This window comes from Gossypium arboreum, chromosome 4, assembly GCF_025698485.1.
Source record: "Gossypium arboreum isolate Shixiya-1 chromosome 4, ASM2569848v2, whole genome shotgun sequence".
Classification (NCBI taxonomy): domain Eukaryota; kingdom Viridiplantae; phylum Streptophyta; class Magnoliopsida; order Malvales; family Malvaceae; genus Gossypium; species Gossypium arboreum.
In genome coordinates, this window is record NC_069073.1 from 107,197,586 (window position 1) to 107,216,562 (window position 18,977).

General features: G+C 32.4%; 1 protein-coding gene across 1 annotated transcript; it reads left to right on the forward strand.

Annotated features, from left to right (window-relative positions):
• Positions 1-992: 992 nt before the first annotated feature.
• LOC108458149 (uncharacterized) lies at positions 993-3,177 on the forward strand. The gene is made up of 5 exons (XM_017757435.2): positions 993-1,625; positions 1,723-2,034; positions 2,131-2,446; positions 2,539-2,658; positions 2,744-3,177. The coding sequence occupies exons 1-5, from the start codon at positions 1,272-1,274 to the stop codon at positions 2,848-2,850; spliced, it is 1,209 nt and encodes a 402-aa protein (XP_017612924.1). The 5' UTR covers positions 993-1,271; the 3' UTR covers positions 2,851-3,177.
• Positions 3,178-18,977: the final 15,800 nt, after the last annotated feature.

Below are 18,977 nucleotides of genomic sequence, written 5' to 3' on the forward strand. Positions count from 1 at the left end.
TTGTATTATTATTTTTAATTTTGAATGTCCATGTGAAATGTGATTTGTATTTTAATTTCTAAAATATAATATTTTCTTAAAATAACAATCTAATTATTTTAAAATTAGTTTAATTTAACTTAAAAATAAATAAATATCAATTTGAAAAAATGTAACTATTAAAAGTAAATTTTATTTTTAATAGATTTTTAACATATTATTTTTTAACAGAAATAATATTACTTTTCTTTAACATATTGCTTAAAAAATTCATGATAGCTTTTTTAACTTAAACAGAGACGGAAGAGGTTTGGAGGTGTAGGTGCCACTTATGGTATAAGTTTCACCAGTGTCACCTCTGGCTTGCCCTTCACTAATATCACATCAATTTTTTTTATAGATTTTATTTTTTTAAAATATAATAATATTTTTTAATAGTTTTTTTGTGTCGAGTAAAGTAGTGTCGCTTATGCACCAAGCGTAACTATCCTAAATATACTATTTTGGTACATAATTTTAAATATATTATTTTGTATATTATTTTATTTTTTATAATATTTTAGTAAAAACCCTATTTTTTACTATCATAATAATAATTTCTTATAATAAGTAAGATTTTTCAAAAATTTAAATTATGTAAGTATATAATTATAAAAATATAATAAACAAAAATTAAATATAGATGGTGAATGACTCCCTGGACTGCCAAGTGGAAAGCATAGCCCCTGGGTTCAAGGTATTGAAATTAAAAAAGAAAAAGAAAAATTAGATTTTGTTTTGCATCTAATTAAGCAATTTAGCCTTAAAAAACGGCTTGATGGAATTAAAAATAGAAAAAGAAAATGGTGGCCCTGTCACATGCTGGTTCAAGTGCTTCCTATATTTTGAATTGGCCCCACTTACCTGGATGCAAGCCTGCAGCTCCCTCCATGGACCCTACAATATAGTAGGAGCGTGTTCCAACCTTCCTATATCACCGAGTGGGAAACTCATCCCCGCTTTTTCTGTAATCTTCTCTTTCATTGCTTTTTCTCACTGAAAATCCCCCCATTTCTCACCTCTTTCTCCCCACCTCTCCACTTTTTGCTCAGTTGTGAATAGGGCATTTTCTTAAAAAATATATTTTTTTGGTGGGCCCCGAACTCTGCCATGGCCACCAAAACAGAGATGCAACTGCTTATTATTAAATCTTAACCAAGCAGCAACCATCCATTACTCTCTACTCATCAATTTCTTCCCTTTTGGTGTCCTTTCTCTGATATCTTCATTCTTTAGCTTTGCTTTTCTTTCTCATGGCGCAGGTTTTAGACGACGCTGAGTTTTGGCTTCCACCTCAGTTTTTAACCGACGACGACTTGGGCATCGACAATAGTAAGGCTAAGAGCAATCCCAAGTATGTTGATGGTGGTTTTGGATTAGAGCTTGACAGTTCTAAGTCTTTGTTTCCCTACGAGTTCCCTTATGGGTTTGGGTCTTTGGGTTTCTCTTCGGATCCAAGTTCTCCGGTTGAGTCAGTGGTGGGTTCTACTGAGACAGAGAGTGACGAAGAAGATTATCTTGCTGGGTTAACTCGTCAAATGGCTCACTCTACCCTCGAAGACGGTATTCGCAGAAACGTCCGTGCCTTTGCTTCTGAAAACCCTAAGGTCTATTGAAGAACTTAACACTCAACTTCTCCACTAAGTTATTTGATTCAAGGACGGTTTCTTATTTTAGTTTTATTTTTATTTTTGCTTTTTTAAGGGTCGGGTCATGTCCAGTTCGCCGCAATCAACCTTATGTGTATCAAGGAGCGGGTGCGGTTGCATGCAAGGGTCTAGCCGTGGAAGCCCTACTTGCCAATCCCGAGTTCCGTCACCGCCGGGAACATGGGATTTGCTGTATGCGGCGGCAGAGGAAGTTGCAAGGATGCGAATGAGTGAAGAATCATACGGTGGGCTCAACAACAGAGGCCTCTTAGGTTCTTCGGCAAGGAAGTTCTCACCGAACGCCGATGTTACTGGCTTTTACCTGCCTACTCAGTCTCTTGCTCACCAGAAACTACAGGCCGCTCAAGTAAAAAACCTTAAACCAGACCTAGAAATGTTTTACTTGGATTGTTTTTTTCCCTCTTTAAGTATATAAATTTGGTCGTTTTCTGTTATGTCTCAGTTTCAGATGCTGAAGCAACAGTTGCTAATGAAACAACAAAATGCATCGGTTTGGGCAGGACAAAAGCAGCAGCTGCATTCGCACCACCATAACCATGTGGTCCAAAGCAGAGTGAGGAGTAATAATAGTAGCAATAGGCCTATGGGTTTGTCCCAATCTGCATGGACCCCTCTGCAGCAGCAAACCCAGACGCCAAACGGGTCGGGTATGAGGGCAGTTTTCTTGGGCAATCCAACTGGAAAAAGGGAATGTGCTGGAACTGGCGTTTTCTTGCCTCGCCGTATTGGTGCACCTTCTGAACCCCGCAAGAAGCCAGGTCCTTACCTATTCTCCTTTTGCAATAAAAATGCATTTTTCTCTCTTGGGTTTCTTTGACAGGATCTTATTTTGTTTTTATTATATTGGCAGCTTGTCCTACTGTTCTGCTTCCAGCTAGAGTGGTTCAGGCCTTGAACTTAAATCTTGATGGGCTTGGTGCTCAGCCCCAGCTTAATCCTCGGTTGAACGCTAATTTCACCGCCGAAATTGGTAAAAAGCCAATCTAATTAGGCATTCTACTTTATGAATCACTTTGTAGTTATACGACTGATTTAGTCGTTATCTATATTTGTAGATGCTGCTTTGAAACTTGGAAGTGGTGGGAACCAGAAGCAGCGCAATTTCAGGCAACATCAAGGAATAAACCGCGAAGTTGCGTTACCTCAGGAATGGACATATTGAGCAGCTGTCGGTGGTTGGGTTTTCATGATCTCTTTTTGGGTAGTTGTAGGAGAAAAAGATGTTAGTTTGCTATAGTGAAATGAAATTGTAGTATAAAAGTACAGGGTTAAGAAGATGAAATGAAATGGTTATTTGGGTGAAAATAAGGAGGAAGAATGTGTAGGTAGTAAGCAGGTTTTGTTGAATGTGGGTGGGGGCTGAGAAAGGGTTATTTTGTTTTGTAAATCTGGGAATTGGGTCAATAAATATTTGGCAGAAGATGAGCTCTACGATTCTAACCACATAGGTGGTCTTGTTTGTCTACTAAACTATTATTGTTTCACTTCACTGAGCTTGTAGGCATTTATTTACTCAACTGAAATAATAATAATAATAATAATAATAATAATAATAATAATAAAGAGAAGAGTAGATTTGTCATTAAAGAGCTGGTATGTTTTAAGGTTGTCTTAATGAGTTTGTTAATTGTCTGGTAATCTACCTGGAATTTTGACTATTATGCTGTGCCCAAGCCAGTACCACACCTTTTTTAAAAAAAAATATAATTCAATAGCATGCCCAATGCTTAAGTAAAAATAATGGATTTCATTTCTTTTGCTATTATAACCTCTTTTCAATCTTGTCACCTTTTTTAATTTATACATTTTATCAATTTATTCTTAATTTTTAAAAATTAATTAATTTGACCTCTTTTTCTTCCATCTAGCTATTCCTTTATAAGTTGTTAATTTAGTCTTTTTAACACTTCAGATTGACATTATAAGTTTAGTCCATGAATGTTTTAAAATTTCACTTCATGGTAATTACCAAAAATTTAATTAAAGACTAATGACTCTCATTGCATCAAAATTAAAAAATTTAAAAATATGGAACATGGTATAAGAGTAATAATTAAATTCACCACTTGGCAAGGAAGCAAGCATTGTGCATACACGAAATTAGCGGTGAGGTTACCTGTACACGTGTCAAAATCTTTTGTGATCTTTCCATATCTTTACCTTTTGGTTAAAACAGTAAAAACAGGGGGTGAATCTGCTGGAATGGTTTTATGGTACGCTAACAATCTGTTTCCACATTTTTGGTGTCTCTATTTTCTTTTTTGTGTGGTTGATGCGTTGATTTAGGGATCTTACCAGATTTTGATTGCTAAAACCCGACACCACATCTTTCCCTTTTAATCATTAAATTTATGGGAAAAAACTGCCTGTAAGTAAATACCACCGTATCAAATCTGGGTACACTTTGAGTACATCTCCTCCTCTCCCTCCCATTAATTTTAAATTTCTACCTTAAAAGCAAAGATATTAGAAAAATTTTAAATTGCGGTTAACGATTTGAGATGATAATGATGCCTTTACTCCGTCAAAATCAAACATGGCAGCATCCTAAATCCAAACAAGCAGCCAACATACTGATTTGAGGTTCTCAATATACAATCCAAACACCGATTTGATTTCATGAGTAAACTAACATTAAAAAATTACTTTAAGTATACACGTTGACTCACTGGTTTAGGTCTAAAAATCTACTTAAAAAGAGGAGAATTTTAAAAAATATAGACTCAAAAAATAAATTTAAAAAAAAAAAACATATTTAGAAAACGGGCAAGTTTCCGACAAGAATTTTTGGCTTGAGCTCGACTCAATTTTGATAAAAAAAATATGTTGCTGTCTGTTGTTGCTCACTGTTGTTATTTTGTTACCATTTTATTATTATATTGCTATTATATTGTTGTTATTGTTTGGATATTGTATAATTTTTTATTGTTAATTTTGTTATTATTTTAGAGGCTTTTGATTTTTAAGTTACAACTATGTTAGTGTTATTTAAGTATAAAGACTTTTTAATATGTATTTTTAATTTGTTGAGAAACATTTATTTTAATGTTTTTATACTCCCGATAAATTCTTAATTTGAATTAGAGGATCTTTTATAATTGTTTGTTTTATCACATTGTGATATTTTACATCGTTGAATGAGCCCATGTGAAAACAATTAGATAATGACAAAATTATCAAAGATTGGGATTCCTTATTTCTGTTCAAGAGCGTATGAATAGTTCAGTGATTTTGGCTAAACGATTGTTGAATCATTGTGTTGGAATAAAATGAATTTTTATTAGTAGAATCTAACCTATTATCAGAAATCAATATTGAACCAGATCATTTCTTTTTTTGATATAAAAAAATATGAGATTTTACTAAGTCGGTTCTTAAGAAATCTCGAATCAGACCATTTGTACTTACTTCAACAAAGGAAGCATAGACCTCTTCGGTGGAAGAACTTTTGTTGTCTTGATCCCAACTCAACACTAAACAAGTCCGAACTAGTTGAATACTTGTGTCAGAAATTCTCTGAGTCGTTTTGTCATTTCCATAAAGGATATAATTGACAACTCAAAGTTGCATATTATTTTTTTCTCGAAATGAATATTGGGAGAAGAATGTTGCTAAATTTAAACTGTCCAGTATTTCATATGGGTTTATAGGTTGAACGAAAACAAAATACTTTTTCTTGGTAGGTGTTTTGATATATTATATTTTTTAAATTTATTTTTATATAAAAAATTAATACAGGCAGGCCGAACTCAGATATAACATTTTTTTATCCATATTGAACTTAAACAAAATTTTAGACTTATTTTTTGAACCGCATCAAACCTAAAAACGAATTTAATTTTTTACACTGACTCGACCAAACCCGACCAAAACTACAATGACTAAATTTTAAAATTTAGAGGAATATAAGGGCTTATGACATATTTTATTTATTTGATGTCTGACTTTGATCAACTAAGAATTCAATACTCTATCCGATACACCACATGGTTGTTGGGTATTTATTTATTTATTTATTTTTGATATTCTTCATGTTGGTTTTACTATTCATGTTTGGGATTTGTGACTGCTTCTTCTAACAATGTCATCTCTAAAATTTAAACCTGGATTCTCCCCTTAAAAATACAATGTGTCTTACTATTATAGTCAACCACTTATTGGTTGGTTTGGATATTTAAATTTAAACTTATCCAAATCTAAGATAAAGTCAAATAAATTTTAGTGCAAAGGCAATTGTGGTGTGAGTATGCAATCACAAGGCATAAAACAATCCAAGGGGAACCTAAATTTCTTTGCTAGCTCTACTATTCGATCTTTCACAGCTTTCCATACTAACTTAGGCAAACAAACCAGTGACCACTGCATGCTTAGCTTCACTTTTTTCACAAAATTACTTAGTTCGTCTGGGAAGCCACAACCTTTAATTCTAAGATAACACTAAAAATCCATTTAACTATGCCTTTCCCACTTCTAATATTTAAATGTATGAGCTAACAAAAGGGTAAATTACATATAAAGTCACTAAATTATAATAAGTTTACGTTTTGATCACTCAATTTCAAAAGTTACAAAATAGTTATTGAATTATTCAAAAGTTTTCATTTAAGTCAATAGGCTATTAAAATCGTTACCTTCTCTGTTTGTATTGCCTACACTAATTGAAAGCACTCATTTCCCTTGTTTTCTACGGTTCGGTTTTTTTCATGAAACGATTTCGAACGTTACAAATTTGCGAATCAAAATTCAAATAGTTTTTTTTCTCTGATCTTCAACACTGATAGTCAAATCGACTTGGATTTAAGATATGTTCTTTACTTGTTGATGGGTACTAATCTATGGTACCGATTGTCAAATTATCTCTTAGAGCTCATTCGTTATACTTAAAGAAAACCTTAACAACCTGGTTTAGTGACTTAAATGAAAACTTTTGAATAGTTTAATGACCATTTTGAGACATTTTGAAGTTGAATGAATAAAATGTAAATTTACTAATAGTTTAATAACATTTGGTATAATTTACCCCCCAAAATATAGAAATTAAATTCCTAAAATTTAAAGCAAGAGTACTAAATTTCGAAAGTCCTAAGACTACAGGAACCAGAGACACAATTAGACCATAAAAATATATAAAAAACAGTTTGGGCCTAAGCCCGTAAATTTAATCCATAACTCTCCTTGGTATATAATAAACTCAGCCTAACTCTAGCAATTCAGCCATTTTAGTTTTTTTTTTTAAATAACTCTAAAAATTAATTAATTATGAAAATGATTAGGAGAAAATTATATACGAAAATAATTTATTTATTAAAATTATCGTCAAGTGTCTCCTGACACATCGACGGCACCACTCTCTTTTTTCCTTCAATTATTAGATTTTAAAAAATAATATTTTTTTGTGCCATTATTATGTTAGACAACACTTGTATGCATTTTTTAAAAAATATGAAAATTTACAGTGCAACAAAAATGAAAAACATATTTTTATAATTTTTTAAAAAAAATTGTATCAATTACAATAAATTGAGAAAAAGAGAGAGAAAGAAACAACTTAATATTTTGTTGTCTTTCTTCCGTCTGGCGTGTAGCTTTCTTATGGCTCTTAAAGCCAAATTAGCTTTTGGCCTTTACTTGTTCCACTCCCCAGTCTCTGCAGTTTACCTTGGGTGATTTGTGCAGTTTACCTAGTTTTACGCCAATGAAGGTGACCAACGTCAATATTAGGCACATCTCACTTTTGCTTAGTTTTGTTAAACTTTGCTTTCTCGTGCAACTTCACTCCTGCCAAGCTTTAAATGTGCTAGGTCACGAGGGTGGTTAGGTTAAGTTTGAGCTGAGTTTAAGTATAATATTAATATATTTTATATTTGTCTAGGTTTTATCTATCTCGAAATATTGAATTAAATTTTTGTTCAAATCTACTCATATTTGTAAAAGATTAACTCAATCCTATTTTAAGTTTGTCCATATTATTTTAAAATTTTTAGAAAATTTTTATATTATATTAATTTAATATTTAGTAATTTAATATATTTTTATTTGTTGAAATTTTTATATAGTTATCTAAACATTATTTTAATCTTTACATTATACTAGTATTATATATTTAGTATAAATTTATTTTTTAATGTGTTATAAATTACATAATATATAAAAATACATAATATAAAGTATTATAAACTTAAAAATAGGTTGATCTGGCTAGGTTCGGGCCTTGAATCTTTAAGCCCGAGCCCGACTTATATTTTAAATGAGCTTATTTTTTTGCCCAAACCATTTTTCACGCATAATATTTTTACCCAAACCCTTCCAAATTTTGGGCGGGTAGCTCGACCCATGAACAAGTCTATGACTAACCCATCAATCATTTTTTTTTAGATTAAAGTGGTGTCGCCGAGCTATCAGGTGACACCCATAAATTTTTTTCGTATTCTTTAAATTATTTTAATTGATACAATTTTTTTCATTGGTGTCGCCTGACACACTGGCGACAACAATTAGAAATTTTATTATTATTATTTTTAATCCATCTTTTAATTAAAAACTCTTTTATTTATAAAATCAAAAAATAGATATGTAACTATAAAATAAAAAAATTAACTAAAGGAGCTAATGTATTAAAAATTAACTAAAAATAGAAAAAGCTTAAAATAATGCAAAACAAAAAATAAAAATGTGAGTAAGAGAAGTTTTGAACCCAATGCTCAAATATAAAACCACTAAGATTTTGCAGAGACATTTCAAGGATTTACTACGACCTTACATATCACAGTTTAAAGCCAACGGATTAAACTGAAAACCGTAACCTTCTTCATTTTTCTTAAATTTGCGAATATAGAAAGGTTAGGAAGCTTACTAGCTTGATAAATTCTCAATTATGCACAAACTTTAGTTTCCTCCCTCCATGCAGATCACTCCTTTATCCTTATCTTTACAAACAGATCGAGGAGAATAAGATGGAAGAAAAACGAAAAACAGAGATGAGAGAATTCCCCTTAGAAAAATGACACTCCATCTATATATATTCTCCCTCGTATATTAAAATTCCTTTATTCAATCTCATTTTATTGTTTATAATCATGTTGTCTCCCACCAAGAGTTTCCCAATTCTAAAGGAATTGAATCGGATTTGAAAATCAACTATTTACCAATCAGCCCATTAATCGTTCTAATTTATACTAGAGCCTACATACGGAAAGTTCTTTCCAAAATAATAACCCAAAGTAACCATTGTATCAAACCTTAATTTTTTCGGGTGTGACATATTTCTTCAAAAAAATTATATTGTAACAACTCGTTTTTAATAGTGCCAAAAATAGTGATTTCGAAACCCTGTTCTCCGATGATTGAGTTCATAAATATTATTAAATAATACTTACGAGTTAATTATAATTTTTTATTGAATTTTGGTTAGGTAATTTTTCTGAATTAGTGGTTAATTAAGGTATAAAGACTAAGTCGTAAAAACTGTAAAAGTTAATTGTTATGAATCTTAGTTACTTAAAGCTTAAAATGATATTAAAGAGGGCTTGAAATGGCAATTTAGCCGTTACAAAGCATGGTCGACAATTGGTAAAGGTTTTTTCATTTTTTAATGTTAAAATATTATTAAATAATAAAATTTAAAAGTGGGAAAAAATTAACATTGTTCATCTTCCTTCTCAATTCCATCAAAACAAGGCAAAAAAAAAAGGGAGAAGTCATTTTTAACTCCAAATAATCAGTCTCTTTAATGGTAAGCTTTTTAAAGTTTGTTTTTCGTAATTTTTATGTTTTTGAGATTGTTGTAACTAGGTTTAGCTAACTTGTACCTCCATTCTCAAAACTCTAAAGATTTAAAATATTTTCATTGATTAGTTTTGAAGTTTTTGGTGTTTTTATATTAGCTTTTAAGCTTGGAAATGAAATAGAGACTAAATTGTAAAGTTAAATGTTAGTTTTAAGTATAGGGACTAAAATGAAAATATTATAAAATTGTAATGAGATTTCGATAGAAATTAATAATAGAGAGTTGTATAAGGCAATAATTAAAATTTGATTGAAAATTGAAGTTTAATTGTGAAAGTTATAATTATTTCGATTTTAGGGACTAAATTGAATAAAATATAAAACTTTAGAAAATCTGTGAAAAATGAAATTAAGTTTTCATATATATAAAAGAAGATGTTTTCAGGTCATTGGAGTTGATAAATTGTAATGAACCATTATATATTGGATTTTGATCAATCAATAGATAATCAAGAAAAGGAAAAATTAGGGATTAGTCCCGACACTTTATTTGTTGTTGTTTTCCAAGTAGGTTCATATGGAACTTACTATACTTTCTTATTATGCTTGAATTTTCCGTATATATATTAATTATATATATAATTGTAAATTTAATAAATTTTGGTTTCAAATGGATTAAATCGTAAAATATGAAATACTTGATAAGGATACATGACATTAAATGATGCAAACTGTTATATGAAAGGATTAAATTGTAAAGAAATATTGATGAACTTGATTGCACTCTGGTGTCCCTAATTGCACTTTCGTGCCCTTGATTGCATTCAGGTGCCCTGATTGCACTTTCGTGCCCCTGTTTGCACTTAGGTGCCCATATATGAACTTCGATGCCTTTGCTCAGCACTACGATGCTCCTTGGTGAGATGAAATTACCTAGGTATACAAAATTATTTAGTAATGTTCATCGGGCTATTAGATTAATAGAAAAAAATGTCTGTTAGTGTAACAATCCATTTTTTTAGTGAAATCTGAACAGTGGTTTTGGGATCACTAATCCGACCCAAAAATAAAATTTTTTATTTTATTAGATGGTTTGTATTATGATAGAAATGTCTTGTGAAAATTTTGATATGAAAATTTTATCGATTAAGTGTTTAATTAAGAGAAGGACTAAATCGCATAAAATGCGAAAGTTGAATTCTAGTCGCTATAAGGATTAAATAGCTATGAAATTTAAAATTAGAGGTCCTTATATGATAGTTAGACCATTAAAGAAAAGTATGTAGATTTTTGGTGACTCATCTATGAAAAAGTTAGAAAAGAGTAGGGACTAAATTGGAAATTGAAATAATTAATTAATTAAAAGATGAAAAAAAGAAAATATCATCTTATTTTCTCATCTTCTTCAACCTAAAATACATGGAAACCCTAGGAGAGAGAGAAGAAACTTTCAAGGCTTAATTGGGTTAGTTCTCTTGTCCCGTTTTTAGTAATTTTGATATTTTTGAAACTAGGATAGCTTAAACTATCTATTTGGGGGATTAATTTAAAAAGTTATCAAAATATGGAAAATGAGTCATGGATGTATATGCTGAAAATTAGAAATTTATGGTAGAAAATGAAAGGTTGTTGATAGATAAACAACTTTTACAAAGTGATTTTTGATGAAAATATGATTTAAGGACTAAAATGTAATCTTGTGAAATTGAAGAAAAATTCTGAATTTTTATGAATACATGTGCTGTAAATCTTATAATGGGATTTTTTTAGGCTTGGAATAGGGAGTAAATTGCACAAGTTTTATTCTTCGAGCCTAGGGACGAAATTAGAATTTATGAAAAAGTTAGGGGCAAAATGGTAATTTTACCTAAGATGTAAATTGAGTCCAAATAAATATGAAATATGTGAAATTGATGATTAAAGCTATTTATATAGATCCGGACAACACAAATTCGAGGTTAGACCGAGGAAAAGAAAAGGTTTTCGAATTAGTAGATTTTATACGCGAACGAGTGTCGAGGTAAGTTCGTATAACTTAATCGGGCATGTAAATATGTTTAATTGAATGTTGTGTCATATGGAATGTGACTTATATTGATGTACATTACTTGAATGCTATAATGAGAAATTTAATATATGCTTGATATGGTGAAAAAGGGTTAAGTCCCGATTGAATATTAAATTCCGATGAATACATGCTCTTTACCGAAACGAATAAGGTCCTGCATTTGTTGCGGATGGGATTTAGCTTGGACGAGTAACCCTATTGACCTTGTTATAGAAAGGATTTAGCCCGAATGGGTAATCCTGATATAATACCTCTCGAGTATACGCTATGATTAAGGTTTAGCCTGGACTGGTAATCCTAATTAAGCTTTCTTGAGCATACGTTACATAAAGGATTTAGCCTGAACTAGTAATCCTGTTATACGATATGTGGCTCGAGAGTGTGTTCCTTGGTTAAGTGCCCTAATGGGTACCCTTGAATAAGAATTAACGGATTATTGAATCGTACACCTCGAGTATACTACTTGAGCATCGGAATTTCAATGATTCAACGGACATAAAACTCTTGACATGGCATGAGAATCATGAGACGAAATGATAATAATTTGAAAGAATATTGCATGATGAGCTCATCTATGTTTACTTGATTGATAAGAAGATTTTTGTGATTAACATGTTTGATTAAATGTATGTGTTTAGGCAATTTGGCCAAATGGAAAACATGATATTGTATGCTTAGATTTAATAAACGGGATTGGTAAGTTTAGTTTCCGTTATACGAACTTACTAAGCATGTAATGGTTACTCCATTTTATTTTTTCCCTGTTTTATAGTGCTCAGAAGCTCGAGAAGGTTGGAGATCATTAAAGCATTGTCACACTATCAATTAGTTATTTTGGGTATACTTAATAAAATCATTTTGGTATAATGGCATGTATAGGACAACTTGACCAATAGTGGCTTGAAAATGATGTTTTGTAACCTAGCCATTGGAATGGCTAGTAATGGTTTTTTTTGGTATGATTAAGTAGCTTATTATGATATATCACGTGCTATGTTAAATATATGTGATCAAATGTTGTTAATGTCTAAGTTAAACCAAGGTAAGTTTATAAACACATATGCATGTAGTAAAATACCTTGTTGAATGATGGAGTTTGCTTAATTTAAATGCTCGAAATGGTTGGTATTGGATGTGAGTTCTAAGTGCAGGTCATTGGTGTGATTTTGGGTGAGAAATGAAGCTAGAAATGGCTTTGTTTTGTCTACACGAGCAGACACACGGGCGTGTTTAGATCGTGTGTGACACACGGCCGAGTACATAGGGGTGCACTTAGGTCGTGCGTCCCCTGCACTTTAATTTTGAGAACCAGAATGCTCAGAATTGAGCATAAGGGCAGAGACATGGGTGTGTGTCTCAGCCGTATGTGCTACACGGCCTAGAACATGGGCGTGTGTCTTGGCCGTATGAAACCGACACCTAATTTTGAATTAAACTAATTAACCGCAGGGTCTAGCACACGGGCGTGTGGCATGGCCGTGTGTACAAGTCATTGAGTTAGACGGGGTCGAACACAACCTGTAGCACGGACGTGTCCCAGGGTCACACAGGCGTGTGAGCCCTGCACTTTAGAAATTTTTGTAATATCTCGAAAAATTCTTAGAGCTCCCGATTAAGTCCTGACTCGATTGTAATGCTCATATTGGGCCTCGAGGGTCCAATTAAGGGAAGTTTTATATGATCTCAGTTAATGAATAGTAATTTACATAAATTATTGTAAAATGTTCTGAAAGTTCAAGTAATACTCCGAAACCCTGTTCCAACAATGGATATGGGTTAAGGGCGTTACAGTTAGATTATTATGAGAATACATTCAAATGATATAAGATAAATAAATGATATGAATGGTACTGAAGTGATATAACAAATGTGGTTGGTAATTTCTTGAATGATGTATATATATACTACTTGATACAGTGTTATATACACACTCAATTATATGTGGGATTTACTTTATTACCGTGAAATGTTATATCAAGTTAAGAATAACATGTGTTTTGAATGGATACATACATTATGTGAATAGAATGATATAAATGATATATTATTGATGATTCCATTGTATGGTACTAGATCAGGATAACAAGTATATGTTTGATTGATATGTGATTGAAATGAACACTGAGTTCACCTTGATAATGTGAAATGTTGTAGCAAGTAGTTGAGTTTAATTAATTATTTCAATATGTTTAACTATGAATTATGATAAGTTTACTCTTTTAAATCCTATGAATTTACTAAGCATTTAAAATGCTTACCCATTGTCTCCCATTTCCTTGTAGATTGACGGTAGTGGAATGCATTAGGTGGATCATCATTAAGCTTGCACTACCCTATCGGCAATTCGATAGTCTTTTGAATGCTTGAAATTAGTTATTTATGGCATGTACATAAGAGGTTGAACACTTGTGGCAACTTTTGAAATGTGATTGAATGTTAATTGCTCATGTTCATAGTTGGTATTATGTTGGCATAAATGGATGGGAAATTATTTGAGTTGTGTGCTTAAAAACTAACTTATGGTATGTTTATAAGTTTTGCTAAGTGTTTATGTTCATTTGAATAGTGATATTGTGATTCTAGCTTGTAGCTAGTATTTGAATGATATTTACATTGTGATCAATGGTATGAAAGGTGTAAGTGTGGATATCAATTGAATACCAAATGAGGTACAATGGTAGGTTAACAGATATGGTATATGTAATGCCCTCAACTCGACTCAATTCGTTGGCTCCGAATCTTGAGTTTACTACACACATCACTTAGCCATTTATTAAACAATTTACAAAATTCGATTTCTCTAATTATTTTTATATAAAAATTTCATTGAAAAATTTAGCATATGAAAACAAAAGAATAATTATACAATAACTTGTTACATTGAATTTGATATATATCTTTAGAATTTAGAAATTTATTAAAATTAGACTCAAAAGGCATATTATTAGACTACACCATAATCCACTATCTGCATAATTACCTACTTTGCTGAAAGTTAGGTGCGTTCTTGACATCATTCCTTTGCAAGAACTCTTCCCAAATTCCTAAGAAACATCAACAAACCTTATAAACACAAGAGTACAAAGTGAGCTTTATTACAAAAATGCCTTAATGAATACTTTGTGTTCTTATAAGAGCCGTATGCCCAACCATTCTTCTAAACAATTTATTAAGACTGATACCACTACAGTTCTGTTCACACATGTACGCCATATATCATACTCTTTAGAATACCAATTCTAACTTATCTGGCTATTGAAGATTCTTTAACACCTTACTTGACTTTCCTTGTTGCTTAAGTACTACTCTACAAAATATACCTTCAAAATCCATTTCATATGTACTAGATTTTAATATTTACGCTCTGCTCTAACCAATTTTTCCTAGACATGGTTCACAGGCAATTATGACACATTTTACGTTTAGTTACCTATAATTGATAACCACAAACTCTTATTCAAATAATTCCTTAGTTCACTATCACAAAATCCATGCTTATGATATACCACATGTAACAACCCATTTTTCAATAAAATCGAAACAGTGGTTTCGAGACCACAAATTCAACCCAAAAATATAATTTATTTTTATTTCATTATATGATTCGAATTATAATAGGCATGCCATGTGAAAATTTTGAAACAAAAATTTTATCGATTAAGTGCTTCATTAAGAGAAGGACTAAATCGCATAAAATGCAAAAGTTAAATTCTAGTAGCTATAAGGATCAAATAGCTATAGAATTCAAAACTTAGGGTCCTTATATGGTAATTAGATCATTAAGAAAAGTATGTAGATTTTTCTCGGTGACTCGTCCATGGAATTATAAAAAAAGGGCAAGGACTAAATTGAAAATACCAAAATACTTAATTAATTAAAAGATGAAAAGAAATATATCATCTTATTTTCATCATCTTCAACCTAAATTTTTATGGAAACCCTAGGAGAGAGAGGGGAAACTTTCAAGGCTTAATTGGGTAAGTTCTTTTGTCTCGTTTTTAGTAATTTTGGTATTTTTGAAACCGGGATAAATTAATCTCTCTATTTGAGGGATTAATTTGAAAAGTTATCAAGGTATGAAAATGGGTCATGGATGTATTATGTCGGAAATTAGAAATTTATGGTAGAAAATGAAAGATTATTGATAGATAAACAACTTTTACAAAGTGATTTATGATGAAAACATGATTTAGGGACTAAAATGAAAAGTTGTAAAATTTTATAAAAAATTATAAAATTTTATTAATACATGTGTTGGAAAATTTGTAAAGGGGCTTTGGTTAGGCTTGGAATATCGAGTAATTTGCACAAGTTTCATTTTCCGAGCCTAGGGACAAAATCGAAATTTGTGGAAAAGTTAGGAGAAAAATGGTAATTTTTCCTAGGACATAAATTGAGTCCATTTAAATATAAAATGTATGAAATTGATGGTTAATTCATTCTTAGATCCGGACAACACTAATTCGAGGTTAAATCGGGAAAAAGAAAAGATTTCAGATTAGTAGACTTTTACGCGAACAAGTGTTGAGGTAAGTTCGTGTAACTTAATCCGGCATGTAATTATGTTAATTGAATGTTGTGTTTGTATGTAATATGATTTATGTTGATGTAAATTACATGAATGCTATCATGAGAAATTTGATTCATGCTTGAAAATGGTGAATAAGGGTTGAGTCCCGATTGAATGTTGAATTCCGATGATTATATGCGCTTTCCCGAAACTAATAAGGATCTGCATTTATTGCGGATGGGATTTAGCTCGGACGAGTAATCCTATTGACCTTGTTATAGAAATGATTTAGCCTAGATAGGTAATCTTGATATAATACCTCTTGAGCATACGCTATGATTAGGGTTTAGCCTGAACTGATAATCCTAATCGACCTCCTCTGTGCATATGTTATATAAAAGATTTAGCCTGGTTTGGTAATCGTGTTATATGATATGTGGCTCGAGAGAGTGTTTCTTGGTTAAGTTCCTTAATGGGTACCATTGAATAAGAAATTGACGGATTATCGAATCGTACACTTCAAGTGTACTACTTGTGCATCTATTGAGATTCAATGATTAAACGGATATGAAACTCTTGATATTGCATGAGAACTTTGAGATGAATTGATTATGTCTGGAAAGAGTATTGCATCATGAGCTCATCTATGTTGCTTGATTGATATGAATATTTTGGTGACTAACATGTTTGATGGAATGTATGTGAGTAGGCAATTTAGCAAAATGGATGGAAACAGAACATGGTATGCCTAGATTTTAATAAACAAGATTAGTCAGTTTAGTTTCTGTTATATGACCTTACTAAGCATGTAATGCTTACTTTGTTTTATTTTTCCTTTGTTTTATAGTGCTCAGAAGCTCGTGAAGGTTGGACGATCATCGAAGCATCGTCACACTATCAACTAGCATTTTGGGTACATATAGTGAAATTATTTTAGTGTAATGGCATGTATAAGACAACTTGACCATTGGTAGCTTGATAATGTTATTTTGTAACCTAGCCATTGGAATGGCTAATAATGGTTCATTTTGGTATTACTAAGTAGATTATTATGATATATACTTACACATGAGTTATGTTAAGAATATGTGATCAATGTTGTGTATGCCTAAGTTAAAGTAAGGTAAGGTTGTGATCATGTTTGCTTGTAGTGATATGCCTTGTGAATGATGAAATTTGCTCAAGTTGAATGCTTGGATTGGTTGGTATTGGATGTGTGTTTCAAGTGCAAGTCTTGAGTGAAATTTTGGGTGAGAAATGAAGCTAGAAATGGGTTCATTTTGTCCACATGGGAAGACACATGGGCGTGTGTCTAGACCGTGTGTGACACACGGCCTGGTAACATGGGCATGTGATTAGGTCGTTTGTCCCCTGCACCTTACTTTTGAGAAACAAAATATTCAAAATTGAGCACACGGGTAGAGACACAGGCGTGTTTCTCAGCCGTGTGATCCACACGGCTTAGAACATAGGCATGTGTCTTGGCCGTGTGAAACCTACACTTAATTTTGAATTGAATTAATTGGCCATACGGCCTAGCACATGGGTGTGTGGCATGGCTGTGTGTACAAGTTAGAGAGTTACACGGGGTCGAACACGGCCTCCAACACGGGCGTGTCGTAGGGTCACACGGGCGTGTCCCTTGGACCACACGGGTGTGTAAGCCCTATACATTGGAAAATTTTGTAATTTTATGAAAAACTCTTAAAGGTCTCGATTAAGTCCCAATTCGATTCTACTACTAGTACTGGGCCTCAAGGACTCAATCAAGGGATATTATGAATGATCTCGGTAAATGAATAGTAATTTATAAAAATTATTGTAAAATGTTCTGAATGTTTTGGTAATGCTCTGAAACCCTGTTCTGACGATATATACGGGTTAGGGGTGTTACATTTAGTGGTATCAGAGTTACGATTTAGCTGATTCTCAGATTTGACGTAGCGAACATAAGTTTAGCTATACATGCCATTATATAAATTGTGGTAGTGTGATGACTCCTTATCATTGAAATGTGTTTTCATGTAGTAATGTCATCCAACCGAGCTAGAGCTGAATCCAAGGAAGCTGAGAGCAATACTTCAGCTTCAGTACAAAGAGTTACATCTGTGTCTGGTAGTGAAAGGCCCGTGGCTGAGGGCTGAAGTGAGGAGGCAAAGCAAACCCTCTTTCAAATGATGAATGAATAGTTTACCCAGTACTTGAGAACAAACCTTACTATACAATGACCTCCCCCACCTGCTCCCCAACCGATTCTTGAGGTACCACAGGGTGCCGAACCTATTAGAATTGGTAAGCCTCCGATAGATAAAATTTGCAAACATGGGGCGGAAGAATTTAGAGCTACTGCAGATGATCCGAGAAGAGCCAAGTTTTGGCTAGAGAACGGGTTTTTGATGAACTATCCTGCACACCTGCCGAATGTCTAAAATGTGCAGTATCCCTATTGAAAGATACAACTTATCATTGGTGGATTACCATAACTTCAGTAGTACCAAGGGAGAATGTTACATGATACTTTTTCCAAACTGAATTCAAAAAGAAGTATGTGAGTCAGAGATTTATAGATCAGAAAAAGAAAGAATTTCTAGGGCTTAAATAAGGAAACATGACCGTATCCGAATATGAATTGGAATTTATTTGGTTGAGTAAGTATGCTAGAGAAAGGGTTTTAACCGTGGTTGAAATGTGTAAACGCTTTGAAGAGGGCCTAAATGAAGACATCAAATTGTTGATTGGAATTTTTGAAATAAGGGAATTTGCGGTGCAAGCCGACCGAGCACACAAAGTGGAGGAACTGAGTAAAGAAAAATAATAAGCCGAAAGTGAGGCTCGTGTTTCTGGAAAAAGAACTATGAGTAAGTCACAATCATTTGCTTCTAAGAAATTCAAGAAGTATTATGATCGTATGACCACCTCTACGAGATATTCTAGAAGAGAACGGGGTTTTCAACGTTCTAACCCAAGGTCTTCATCTCCATATATG